Source organism: Tiliqua scincoides, chromosome 3 (assembly GCF_035046505.1).
Source record: "Tiliqua scincoides isolate rTilSci1 chromosome 3, rTilSci1.hap2, whole genome shotgun sequence".
NCBI classification, from domain to species: Eukaryota; Metazoa; Chordata; class Lepidosauria; order Squamata; family Scincidae; genus Tiliqua; species Tiliqua scincoides.
Window position 1 is genome coordinate 20754594 of NC_089823.1, and position 13837 is coordinate 20768430.

Consider the following 13837-nt stretch of genomic DNA (forward strand, 5'->3'; position numbering starts at 1 on the left):
AAAATTCTTTTGGATTGTATATTAAGGATACAGTATAAACAGTATAATGCACAGTCATTCTTTCTACATTCTCGTCATTTTAGCTTGATATCATTGCAGATGATGCTTGTAAAGTTGTCAGGTGTGTCTGTTTTCACTGAAATCCATCTTCAGTTATATGGGGTTGTGCCTCTGCTACTTCTCCCTGGAGAGTCTGCTATTTTCTTGAGCATTTCTGGTATCTTTGATAAGTCAAAAGAGTCATAACGTTGCTCTGTAAACTGGAAACCTAGGATTCAAAACAGAAATAGAAATTAAGAGAATCGTAGATTCCTAGAGTTGAAGGGACCTGAAAGGCCTAACCTCCTGCATGTAGCAGGAAATACTCTTAGAGCATCTCCAGCAAGTGCTTGTCCCTTAAACTATTTCAAGCGCTTGACACTTGAAAACCATTTCCAGCAGGTGCTTGTCACATGAAAAGTTGAAAAAATATAATAGCTTGTGTTGTCTAATAGATCTTAATAAGAGCAAGGACATACTCAGTTTAAATTTCAACTCAGCCGCTAGCTATTAGGCTATCCCTATTCTGGACTTGAAAAAGTGAACTACTGTACCATGCTAATCTGAATCCTAAAGCATACATTAATTATGCCCACCGAACCAACTGCTCTGTTAGCAGCAGCAACAGCCTGTGAGGCAAACAGTACAAAACATTGCAAGTCTTATTCAAAAACAACTCTTGGATAAGTGTATAGGGCTGCAGACAAAGTGTCATCACTGCCAACTCTTTAAAGACTAAAATTAGCATGGGAAAAACTGAGAGCCAGTGTAGCAACATGGTTAAGAGAATGACCTGCAGCTTAGAATGTCCCCAGTTCAATCAAATCTCCTCTTTGCCATCAACTCAGTAGGTGGCCTTAGACAGGCCATTGTTTCTCAGCCTCAGTTTCCTAGCTACAACATGGGGATCATGACACTCACCTCAGAGTTGGACTACAAGATAATATAGGTAAAGCACTTTGCACACAAAATCTATCATATCCTTACTGCTCAGCAGCTGAGAGCGTAAGGGCCAGATAAAAAACTTCACAGGCCAGGCCTTATGTTTGACACCCCCTGCCATAGGCTATCATTGTTAAAAGCATAAATGTTGTAGCCTGTTAAAAGTACAGATCTCCCCAAATGCAGTTACATACCCTGTTGGTAATAAGTCTAATATACTAAAAATAAAATACTGAAATGAATGGAGACCATCTGAAATTGTCCCACGACGGTGCAGGCTAGCATGCCTGCATGCCACTCAAAGCCATAGGCAGACCTGGCCTCCGCTTCAAGATTCCCTAATGGAAGCCAGGGCTACCAGCCACTTGAAGCAGACCTGACCCCTGCCTTGAGAGTCCCCTGGTGGAAGCCAAGTCTACTGGCCACTCTGTGGCATATCTGACATCCAGGGGAGACCACCCGCCCCACCCTTGGTATGCTACTGCTGGTAACAAAACCCTATAAAGAATGGCCACAGACTCCAAATTATTCTCAAAACAATGTATTTGCAACCTTATGTATTTGGAACTTTTGTGAGCGGATGGCCCTTGTTTGTTCCTTCCCAATCTTAAATGGGAGTCACTATTATTTTGAGCATTACCAAGGATGCAACAAATAACTCACTGTGGAGGCCTAGTGCTTCGTTTGCATGTACTTCCTGACTGAATCTGGCCATAAAGTTGGTCAGGGCAGTTAGGACTGGAACCCTTTCTTTTATGTCACGAACAACTTTGTTTACTCCAAGTCAGGACACTCACAGAAAATGGCTTTGGTTTATAGGGTCAAATGTGCTGTGCCAGCTAGTTGGGGCCATACATGGAATGTTTCAAGAATCGGGTGAGGCTTCCTCCAAGCCAAACCAACAAGTCAGGGAAGGGGAGCATGTGTGGCCTCCCTTTAAGGGTCATCAGTCCTGCTTCAAAACTGGAGCCCTTCATTTTATTTTCAAACCAATTGTGAGAAGAGACAGGGTTTACCTTGGAAGGCTTCTGAAATGTTGCTTGTTCCAAGTTCTTTCCATTGCTTAACATAGCTAGGCACAATATACAGGCACATTCAGTGAGAAAGTAAGTGATAAGCCAAGAAAAAAAACAACAGACAAAAAGTTGTGTGTTTGTAGATTACCTTAATTGTTGAAACACATCACATGACGCAATGTCACACATAATTTGGGGGCGGGACATTGAGATAGTCTTTTCAATAACAAATAGGAGGAAGACTTAAGAGCAGGGGTGCCCAAACCCCGGCCCTGGGGCCACTTGCGGCCCTCGAGGCCCCTCAATGCGGCCCTCAGGGAACCCCCAGTCTCCAGTGAGCCTCTGGCCCTCCAGAGATTTGTTCGCACTGGCCCGATACAACTGTTCTCAGTGTGAGGGTGACTGTTTGACCTCTCGTGTGAGCTGTGGGATGAGGGCTTCCTCCACTGCTTGCTTTTTCATGTCTGATGCAGTAGCAGAGGCAAAAAAAGTCCAGCCTGAGCTATTGCAAGACCTTCATTCATTCATATAAGTTCATCTTTAATATATTCACTTATGTAAACTTATTTAAATTTATTCAAATTTTAAATGTAAATTAATTCTTTTTATCCCTGGCCCCCGACGTAGTGTCAGAGAGCTGATGTGGCCCTCCTGCCAAAAACTTTGGACACCCCTGCTTAAGAGGAATAAAAGGACAGCTTTAAAAAAATTACTCGTCATAGTTGAGAGCCGTTGTCCATTTCAGCATTTCATCCACTTCCCATTCCATCACAGAGTCTATAACTTCATCCCTCACCGTCTTGCAAAACCCTTCAGTTACTCTTGCAATTAAGAGAGTTTCCTTTGGGTCCACAGTTCTAGCTTGCAATTTTTCTGCAAAGTACCTAGGAAACGGAAACACATGCTTGTCATTCATCAGATGAAGTGGGCAGTAGTCCAAAAAGCTTATGCTGAAATGGATGTGTTGGTGGCATCCTGACGAGTGGTTACTCTATAGGAGCTCCTTCCATGAATGGAAGCTTCCTCTGCAAACAGAAAAAGAGTTCTGCTCACAACCAGAATGCTCTACAAATAAAAAATGTTTCCATGTATAGAAGGGGTATTTCATGAGCAAAGGGGCGCATTCCATTCTCAAAGGAAGCCTCTATTTATGGAAGGCATTTGAGGTGGTGGTAGCACTAATTTAGTTGGGGATGCAAGGCTTGTACTTTATGGTGCTTCAAGTCTTCCTGTAGTTTTGACGACTAACAGCAGACTGTGTATACAATGGTCCATCACTGGTTCACCGTGTAGATGCTGAAACTCCTTACCTTTGTGTTGATGGTGTTGGAGTTGTCTTTAGGAGGCCCCAGAAGCTTCTTCACGGTTGTGTCAGGCCTCCATGGGCTTCCGAATGGCCAGCAGAAGCCTCTGTAAGCTACTTCCAGTTTTTGGAAAACTATTTCCAGTTTGCTTCCAATAACCAGAAACTGCTTCTTCTGCGGGCCATAACAAGGCCAGTAGAGGCCTAGCGTGACCTGGGAGACGCTTTTAGGGCCTCTTAATGACAATACCAACACAATACAAAGGTAAGGATCACATGATGAAATTGCTTGACAATGTTATTTGGAGAACGTATCCCCACCATTAAGCGATGCATACCATGTTTTCAATGTAGCTGACTTGTTCACTGTTGCCATGTTCTCACTGTAGATGGCAGCATAATCTTAGACTTTCATTCAGTCAAGTTTTCTTTAAAAGAAATAACACTGAAAGGCCCATGGCTAAATACCAACATGTGTCTAGTTCAGGGCAGTCCAACTTTGGGCAACTGGGGGGGGGTGACCCTTTCATGACCCTCAGCTGGACCGACACAGGAGGTAATTGGCAGCCAGTTACATCACCGTGATGACATCATCACCAATTCCACATTCTGAACCTACTGAAGTCATTCAGCAAGGTCAGAACATGAAGAGAAGAGGTGGGTGCTGTGTGCCTTTTCAGCTTCTCTTTCTCCAAAAGAGAAGCTGGATTGGTGTGGTAGGGAGACCAAAAAGCCACCAGCATGCCCCACCACAGTCCAGCTGACAAGCATGAAGGCTCTGCGGAGCGCCTTTGCATTCATCAGCTGGAGTGGAGGGGGGCATGCTGGGCAAGCTCTCATGAGACTAGCAGCCTTGCAAGAGCTCCCTTCCCTAGATGGTCCCACCCCAATCCAGCTGATGAGCAAAGGCAGAGCACTGCCCAAGTGCCACCAGAATTAGCCTCGTGGGCTGCATGTTGGACAACAGTGATCTATATGCTCACTTGCAACTTTGAAAAATACTTTTACAACTATTTTTAAAGTCAATATATTTTGACTTGTTCTGCTGCATATTGGTCACAATTAATTGGGTTAGCATCAGCTATCAGTATTGTTGGACAGCCACTGAGGGCCAAGCAATTGCAGTATGGCCCCTGTACCTCCCGGGGCCAGGTATGCAAAATGTTGCCCCCCACCAGAAAGAGTCACTTCCAATTTTCTCTGAAAACTGGAAGTGCCATTTTTCAGCATTCTGAAGGCCTCTGAAGGTCTTCAGGGGCTAGGGAGGCCACAGGCAGCCTTCCCAGCAGCTAAAAGCCCTTCTAAAACAGGCCTGAAAACAAACCCAGTAAAAAAAAAAAAAGAAAAGGCAACAGCAGAAGTGAAAGGTCGCGGCACTGCCCCACATGGGGTGGTGCCCTGGGGCATTCCCCCCCCGACCTCTCCCTGGAACACCAGTGGGGCCAAGGACCCTCAGAAGTGTCTACTGGTTATACCTAAAATCACTTCTGTGTCCAGATCCTTCAAGTAATTGTGGCAGAGTAACTTCTAAGGACCCACTCAGACAGATGATCTAAAGAGAGCACTTTGTTGAGAGCCTCCTACATCATAAACCGCTAAGCATCACACTGTTCCTACAAACACAAAGAGATTAAACCAGTGGTTTTCAAACTACTGGAGTTTAGAAACTGCTCTAAGTTCTTGCGGGGGCGGTGGGGGTGGAGTGTCATGAATATGTACATGTTAGGCCTAGGTTAGCATGTGAAGCCTGAACCAAACTAAGTAAGTAACAGAGAAGTGGCTAGCAGTGCCTAGCTGCAAGAATGTGAGTAAACAAAAAGATTGTTGTCTCTCCTTTGCTGGCCAGAAAGGACAGACAACAAGAATTACAACCCATTGGAATGTTTAGCACCTCAGTAGACTGAGAGGTGCTTGATCAAGCGGAATGGAATGCAGCTATGGATCTCCAGTTGGGAGGGGTAAAGAACTATGAGAGGCTAGCAGCCAGGGCAACTTTAAGAAGGTTCTGTCCTCAAAAGTTTCTGACTGGACAGTCTAAATAAGTATGAAGTCACCTTAGCACTATTGGCATAAGAAATATAATAATGAGTGCCCCAAGGGGTGTGGTGGTCCTTCTTGAACAGAGTTTTTGGGTGCAACATCCTGCATGCTGCGAGCTCCATTGTCTACCATGGGCACCTGGCCTCATAAGTAGTCTGCAGCTAAAAGATCTACAAGAGTAACTGACCCAGGTGAGAGATAGGGATTAAGAGAGATAGCCAGCTAGCTTTATTATTTTATTGCTAGTATGTTTCCTAGATGTTTATGCCTCTAGCATTTGCTGCCTTACTGTAACTTTATGTAACCTTATGTACTTAATAAACTAAAATCTCTTTTACCAAGTTGTTTCATTGCCTATTGGGGACAAAGGTTCAGAATCCTGCCTAGCCATTCAGCAAGCTACCAAGTGCTCATTGAGGTCTAGTAACTTGAGGACTGAAGCTTTAACTGGAGAAAGAGCTCAGTGCCTGCAAGGGATAGAGTTAAGCCTAGAGGGTCTCAGTGTCCCTGGACTGAGGCACTGGCACCTACAGGGTGGTGGCAGTACTACTGGATGGGGGCCTTGAGGGCTTTAGGGTTCGAGAACCAAGAACTCTGAGCACCCCTAAGTTTGCGACAGGAAGGCAGCGGGGGCGAGGGGGAGGCAGCGGCGTGACCCCCAGGATCGCACTGCTCAGGGGGCTGCAGAGGCTTGGCTGCACTTACCAGAGCCTCCTGTAGCCTCCTGGGGGTGCAGGAAGCCCTGCAATTGCGCTTCACTTCCGCTTTAGCGGAGGTGGGGCTCAGTCGTTCCACTTTCACTTCTAAAGCATTGGGGAGTCCTGCAGACACTCGCGCAGGGCTTCCTGCACCCCCCGGAGGCTACAGGAGGCTCTGGTAAGTGCAGCCAAGTCTCTGCAAACCTGTTGCAAACTTAGGGAGGCTGCAGGAGGCTCTGGTAAGTGCAGTCAAGCCCCTGCAGCCCTCTGAGCAGCGTGATCCTGGGGCTTGCGCCGCTGCCTCCTCGCTGCTCCCGCCCCTTAAGGTGGCAGAGGCCAGGGCCCACAGGTTGGGGTGTCGTGATGCTCCAGTTTAAAAAGCCCTGGATTAAGCAAAGCATAATTTAAATTGAATTCACCAAGAAAAGCCACATTTGTAATATGTTCTCCCTTAATGGATTTAATTCTAAGAAAGTTCATAGCAGTTTTTAACAAGAGACAGGAGCTATGTTGGATATTTCTCAGACAGCTGAGGGCCCATATCCATCATCAAACTGTATCAATCCCTGAATCTCAGTACTGGTGGCAATGGTAGCACTTAACTCAGGGCTTTGCCCCAGGTCTCAGCAACCTGGCACCAGCAACAAGCATACCTTATTCATCATAGATTTCTACTCAGCAGCTGAACAAACTGTAATTAAACATCATGAAGATGGTTAATAGTAACACAGTTCCCTGTATGGGCTGAATTTTGAACTCACATTTTTTTCAGCCATTTTATTTTTCTCATTTTTCTTGTTCTTTCCACATCTTGTTTCTTCCGCACTCTGCAGACTTGGAATTCTTTTACTTTATCATTATCTTCAGCAGTTAAAGGATCCAAGGCCTTCCAAAACTGAAATAATTGTAGAACCAGCTCAAACCAATTCACATTCATTAGAACATTTTATCCCCAATAACACTCAGCCCTCTTTTTTTCACCATCTAAGCCAGTGGCCCGATCTGCTTTTGCTGTTCCGGCTTAAACTCTCTGGAAAACTCGTTATCAGCAGCCATATTTATACCTTGCTTTTCATTTTTCAAATCACAATGTGTCTTACAGAAGAAATGACAATGAGATAAATTAAAAACAAAAACAGCACACAATCAAATACAGCATACAAACAGGGCACAGCCGTCATAGCATTTTAAGCTAGATCTGGAGAAACATGACCACCAGTTATATGTGGTAAAATTGGAACATCAATATACTAATTTTTCCTGCCCTTGCTCACTATGGGTGCATCCTACAAAGGAGATGGGCCAACAAAAGTCCCTTGCGCCAGCTCACCGGTGTCGTGAAAGTGCCGTAAAGCACTTTTACACCACTGGGAGAGGAAGGAGGCCGGTACAAGGACGTACGCTGGCCTTCCCACGCCAACGCAAACCACAGGAAAAGGTAAATTTGTGTCAGCTGAACTTGGCTGGTGCAGAGGTCGGGGGTGTGTGTGGGAAGGGTGGGAAAGAGGCAGGAGGGAGTCGTTTCAGGATGTGGGAGGGGAGGGGGAGGGTGGATGGTGAGCATTCCCGGGGTGGGCAGATGGGGAGCAGGAGGCAAGTTACGCCAGATCCTGACCCCGTTTCTGGGCGGCCCAGGACAGTCCCAGGCTACTCAGGTTTGTGCCTCCTCCGGAAGTGGCGCAGATCTGGGTAGCCCCATTGGGACTGCAGTGGCTCACCCCGGGGTAAGGGGAAATGTTTTCCCTTGCCCCTGACTAAGCCTCTGACTGCCTGAAACTTGTGCTGGATACAGTGCAGGCACACTGGCCTGCCTGCTCCAGCGCAAGTTAGGATTGGGTTGCCCATTGACTAGCATTTGTAGGGGCAGAGGAAACTTGAAATATGATTATATCACATGCTTTGTTCTCCTTGCCACGTTACTGAGGGAAGAGAAAAATGACAGTAAATGTCTAATCCCAGCCATAGGATATGTTGAGAGTTATCTAGGTCAGGTATGTGGAAACTGGTAACTGCTACCACTGTGTAAAGAACACTAATCTGCTCAAAGACACTGTCTCAATGTCAGTGAGAGTTCTTACTGCAAGTACACTGAAGACTATGGAGTTAGCCACATTTGCTTGTAAGAGCAGCCAAGGTAAAAATGATGGAAACTAAAATACACGCATCACTACGTCAGCTCACCCAAATGAGCTTTGCTGGCACTTTGGGCAGATGACAGTAAGGCATAAATACTTTTATTTTCTTACCCGAATGGAAAGAAGTCTCCAGCCATTATTCTCAATACGTTTGTACCAGCCACTACGATCCTCATCACTCTCTTTCTGGTGCTTTCCAGATTGCCATTTTTTGACTGCAAGCTTTGCATAGTCTTTAGGACTGTTTGCACATAGGTCCACAACAGGTCTGTGGGTGTATATTTTGTAATATATGTTTGGAGGAAACGTAAGCTGCAGAGAAATATTCCATTTTAAGATGAGAAAATGGATTAGTCATTACAGCTATTTTTAAAACAGAAGCATTTTAAACATCTCTCTATTGATCGTCTTAAACCAGGAGTTGGCAACTTAAGGGCCCACAGGCCAAATCCACACCACTACTCAAACCGTTTGGTTTATACTTACTCCACCTAATCTGAATCGGATATGAACTCCAGCTGCAGCATCCAAATATTCTGCCTGCAATGAAGGGAAAAGATTGAGGATCCATTTCATTTATTAGAGGCTTAAATAGCCAATTGTCTCTTTGGGTTGTAGATATTGCTTACACTTTTAAGTCTTGATTATTGCTTTGCAGTTAATTATTGTGCTAGTTAATTAATGTAAAGTGCTACTGTGTAATTTCTTCACTGAGGTTTCAAAACTGTGGCCAGCAAGGAGGAGGAAAAGGAAGCTGGGTGGGCACAGAAGCAGGTAGATTTCTGAAATGGTTTTCTTCGCAAAACTCACATCTGTGAAGAACAGATTAAGCGTAACTGATTTTTCAGTTGTGGTGTTGTCACAAGTGGTGACACAAGTGGTGTGTCAACAAGTGGTGTTATTGATGTGTCACAAGTGGTGTGTCAACAAATGGTGTTGCTGATGCTCTTTTTAAATTTATTGTTTTTGCACTAGCTTATGTTTTATTCTTTTTTGTTTTATTTTAATTGTAAGTCACCTTGAGCTGCCCAGTGAGATAAATAAAATTTAAGTGTGTTAAATGGTTCTTTGGTGAAAGCCAGAAGTTTCAGGCAACACAGATTCATCAATATGGGTTTTATTTTGGAACAATGGGGGTGAAACAGTAAAATTCACCCTCAAGTTCAAACTTCAAAAAACTTGGTTTATCATCAAATAACTTCATCAATTTAACACTTACCTCTTTAGGATCAATGCATTTCATCAGTTGGCAAGGTTCCCCGCATTTTCTAAAGCCTATTAGCTCCTTATAGTAGCCAAATACACCAATATCCTGACCAAGGAGGAAACGCAATTCAGATATTAGGCAATCTATCACATTTTGGGAATAATACATCACATAATGTTCAAATTCCTAAACAAACACCTATTCAGATTAAGGGATATTGAATTTCACCAACACTTGATGTACTATAACCTTTTATAGTAACCAAATTATGAGGAATACTTCTTATAATTTGTTATAATCCCAGATTACAAGAAGTAAAGAGATGGAAGCAAAAATGGGCTTTGAAGTTAATTCAAATGACTAAGAGCCCAATCCTGAGCTTACTGCTGGCATGCACTGTCGCAAACATGCCATAAGGCACATTTGCTGGCCCTAGCACTGGGCGAGAACCCAAGCTCTGCTGCTCAGCAGTTGTGCGAATTGCCAAGCAGAGGAGAAAGGTAAGTGGAGGTGTGGGGAGAGGCAGGGAGCAGGCATTCTGGGGAGGGGGGAGGTGGGCAGGAGGCGTTATGGGGAGGCAGGAGGCAGGGAAAGGGTGGGGAGGAGGTGTGCTGGGGGGAGGGAGCGGGAAGGGAGGGATGTGGGACCGCCTGACTGCCTGACACGGCAGCACTTGATTTGGTTGGTGGTGAATTGAGTAGCCCCATTGCGGTGCTGCTCCATCCATCATCCTGGATGAGAAAGCCGACCTGGTATGTATTACGGAGACCTGGTTGGACATGGCGGGAGGAGTTAGTCTCTCTGAACTTTGTCCTCCAGGTTTCCAGGTGTTGCAGCAGCCAAGATTGCAGGGACGGGGAGGGGGAGTTGCAATGGTCTATCGTGAGTCCATCTCCCTTACCAGGTGCCCTGTCCAGCAGTTTGCTGGGTTCGAGTGCCTGCATGTTGTGTTGAGAGGGCTGGACAGGATTGGGATTCTGTTGGTGTACCGCCCGCCCTGCTGCCCAACAGTCTCCCTGCCTGAGCTGACTGAGGTGATCTCGGGGGTGGCATTGGAGGCCCCCCGCCTATTAGTGCTGGGGGACTTCAATGTGCATGCCGAGGCCCCTGCATCAGGTGCAGCTCAGGATTTCATGGCCGCCATGACAACCATGGGCCTGTCCCAGAAGATCTTGGCCCCAACACATACTGCAGGACACGTGCTGGACCTCGTGTTTACAGCTGGGCACGGGGGCAGTGATCTGGACGTAGAGGAGATCAAGATCACTCCGTTGTCATGGACAGATCACTTCCTGGTAAGGTTTAGGCTTGTTGCGACTTCCTACCTCCGCAGAGGCGGGGGACCATTTTCTATGGCCCGCCCCCAGAGGCTAATGGATCCTGAAGGTTTCCTGAGGGCTCTGGGGGATTTCCCCACTGCCAAGACTGGCGTCTCATCTGAGGCCCTGGTTGACCTCTGGAATGGGGAAATGACCAGGGCAGTGGATGAGATTGCTCTGGAGCGACCTCTGCCACGTCGCAGACTCGGAGCGGCTCCTTGGTTTGCTGAGGAGCTGCGAAGGATGAAGCGGCAGGGCAGGCATCTAGAGCGACGGTGGCAGAAAACTCGGGATGAATCCGATCGGACACGGAGTAGAGCCCATTACAGAACCTATTCCGTGGCGGTGGTAGCAGCGAAGAGAACGTTCTTCTCTGCTACCATTGCGTCTGCTGACAACCGTCCGGCAGAGCTGTTCTGTGTGGTGCGGGGCCTCCTCCATCAGGCCCCCCTAGTAGACCAGGAGGAATACACGGTCAGCCGCTGTGATGTGTTTGCGCAACATTTTGCAGATAAAATCGATCGTATTCGTCACAACTTGGATGCCACATTGACAGTGTCTGACAATGTCCCCTTGGCAACTGCTTGTCCTGTGTTGTGGGATTCTTTACAGCTTGTACAGCCTGAGGATGTGGACAGACTCCTTTGGAGTGTGAGGCCATCTGCCTGCCTGCTCGACCCTTGCCCAGCTTGGTTGATAAGAGCTGCCCGGGGTGGGCTGGCTGAGTGGACAGGGAGGGTGGTCAACTCTTCCTTGATGGAGGGGACGTTACCACTCGCTTTGAAACGGGCGGTGGTTCGCCCCCTCCTGAAGAAGCCCTCCCTGGATTCCACTCTGTTGGATAACTACCGGCCAGTCTCCAACATCCCGTTTCTGGGCAAGGTAATTGAGCGGGTGGTGGCGTCCCAACTCCAGAGGGTCTTGGATGAAGCGGATTATCTGGATCCTTTTCAATCTGGCTTCAGGCCGGGCTTTGGGACGGAAACCGCCTTGGTCGCCTTGGTGGATGACCTACGCCGGGAACTGGACAGGGGGAGTGCGTCCCTGTTGGTCCTGCTGGACCTCTCAGCGGCTTTCGATACCATTGACCACGCTATCCTTCTGGGCCGATTGGCCGAGTTGGGAGCTGGAGGCACTGTTTTGCAGTGGTTCCGCTCCTACTTGGAGGGTCGGTCCCAGATGGTGGTGCTGGGGGATGCCTGTTCGACACCCTGGCTTTTGAGATGCGGGGTGCCACAGGGCTCAATTCTGTCCCCCATGCTATTTAACATCTACATGAAACCACTGGGAGAGGTCATCCGGGGGTTTGGAGTGGGGTGCCATCAATATGCTGATGACATCCAGCTCTATCTCTCCTTTCCTCCAGACTCCAGGGTGGCAGTTGAGGGCCTGGAGCGCTGTCTGGAGGCAGTGAGGATCTGGATGGGGGCTAACAAGTTGAAATGAAATCCGGATAAGACAGAGGCTCTCCTGGTTCGGAAATCCTCGATGCAGGTGCTGGACTATCGGCTTGCGCTGAATGGGGTTGCACTCCCTCTGAAGGAGCAGGTCTGCAGCTTGGGGGTCCACCTGGACTCGCAGCTGCTCCTGGATTCCCAGGTGGCGGCTGTGGCAAGGGGGGCCTTCGCTCAGCTTCGGCTGGTGCGCCAGCTGCGGCCGTACTTGGATCGTGCAGACCTGGCCATGGTGATCCATGCCTCGGTGACATCGAGATTAGATTACTGTAACGTGCTCTATGTGGGGCTGCCCTTGAAGACAGTTCGGAAACTGCAACTAGTGCAGAATGTGGCGGCCCACGTGGTTACTGGAGGTAGACGGTTCGACTCTGTCAGTCCGCTTCTCCAGCGGCTGCACTGGCTGCCCATTCGTTTCCGGGCCCAATTCAAGGTGCTGGTATTGACCTTTAAAGCCCTATACTGCTCTGGACCAGGGTATCTTAGAGATCGCCTGCTCCCGTACAATCCGGCTCGCCCTCTCAGGTCATCAGAGAAGGCCTTTTTACAAGTGCCGCCGCCTAGGGAGGTACGTGGGGTGGCTGCAAGAAATAGGGCCTTCTCAGTAGTGGCACCAATGCTATGGAACTCCCTTCCCCTTGACTTAAGAATGGCTCCCTCTCTTGAGACCTTTCGGCAAGGCCTGAAGACCCTTCTGTTTAAACAGGCCTTCTGAGTTCTCAGCCTTTTAACATCTTTTTAGCATCCTATAATATTTTTTACAGGCCTGATTCTTTTATGACTTGCTGCTGCTCTATGCTGTTTTTACCTATTTTTTTACTCTGACTGCTGTTTTTTATGATGTGCTGATATGTTTTTATTTGTTTTTAAAATTGTTTTTAATATGTTGTAAGCCGCCTTGAGTCCCTTCGGGGAGAAAGGCGGGGTAAAAATAAAGTTATTATTATTATTATTATTATTTACCCAGGGGAAGGGGGACAAAAGTCCCCTTCTCGCAAGGTGCTGCTGGCAGCTGCCTGGTGCGTTCAGGATGTGGCGGCAGCCATTTTCGGCGCTGCCACAGCCCCGCACCCCAGGCAGCTCAGTATTGGGCTGAAAGGGCCTGATCCTATCCAATTTTCCAGCACCGGTGCAGCCACAATGCAGCCCCAAGGTAAGGCAACAAATGTTCCTCAGGTAAGAGAACAAATGTTCCCAGCCTCTTTGACTGCTAGAATTATCTTTATAATAAGCTCAGAATAAGGGCCTGCACCTGACTGAAAAGATTATTTTTGTTAAATGGGGTCAGGTGAATCTACAAGTATAACTACACTACAAACATTTAACCACCCTGTTGTGCCATAACTATCTTCTCTCACAGGAATCAACCCACTTACTGCATGCATTGCATGCTTCTGTGTTCCACTATTTAGAGAGGTGCAGTTGGTGGGGGATACAAGGCGGAGGCTTCTCAGTTGTAATGCGCGGCACATTGACAAGGCACTAAAATTGTCAAGGCACACCATCAGTTTTTTTTTACAATTGACAAGGCACACCATGCTGTTGCCAGGGGGCTCACACCCACAATGGCAGTATGAATAAATCACCCTCCCCAAACTCCTGCGACACGTCTGCAGACCATTTGCAGCACATCAGTGTTGACACAGTGCAGCCATGACAGTGGTTGAATACTGCTGATCTAGAG

At 47.3% G+C, this 13837-nt stretch overlaps 1 protein-coding gene across 1 annotated transcript in view; it reads right to left on the bottom strand.

The window, feature by feature from the left end:
- C3H11orf65 (chromosome 3 C11orf65 homolog) overlaps window positions 1–13837 on the bottom strand; it is a 21263-nt gene continuing 7426 nt past the window's right edge. The window contains exons 4-10 of the mRNA XM_066619851.1: window positions 9393–9485; window positions 8660–8713; window positions 8285–8485; window positions 6800–6933; window positions 2711–2881; window positions 1998–2053; window positions 1–268 (exon numbers count right to left, since the gene is read on the bottom strand). Coding sequence (XP_066475948.1) covers window positions 150–268; window positions 1998–2053; window positions 2711–2881; window positions 6800–6933; window positions 8285–8485; window positions 8660–8713; window positions 9393–9485 — 828 coding nt within the window. The 3' untranslated portion in view covers window positions 1–149. The remainder of the gene's footprint in view (window positions 269–1997; window positions 2054–2710; window positions 2882–6799; window positions 6934–8284; window positions 8486–8659; window positions 8714–9392; window positions 9486–13837) is intronic.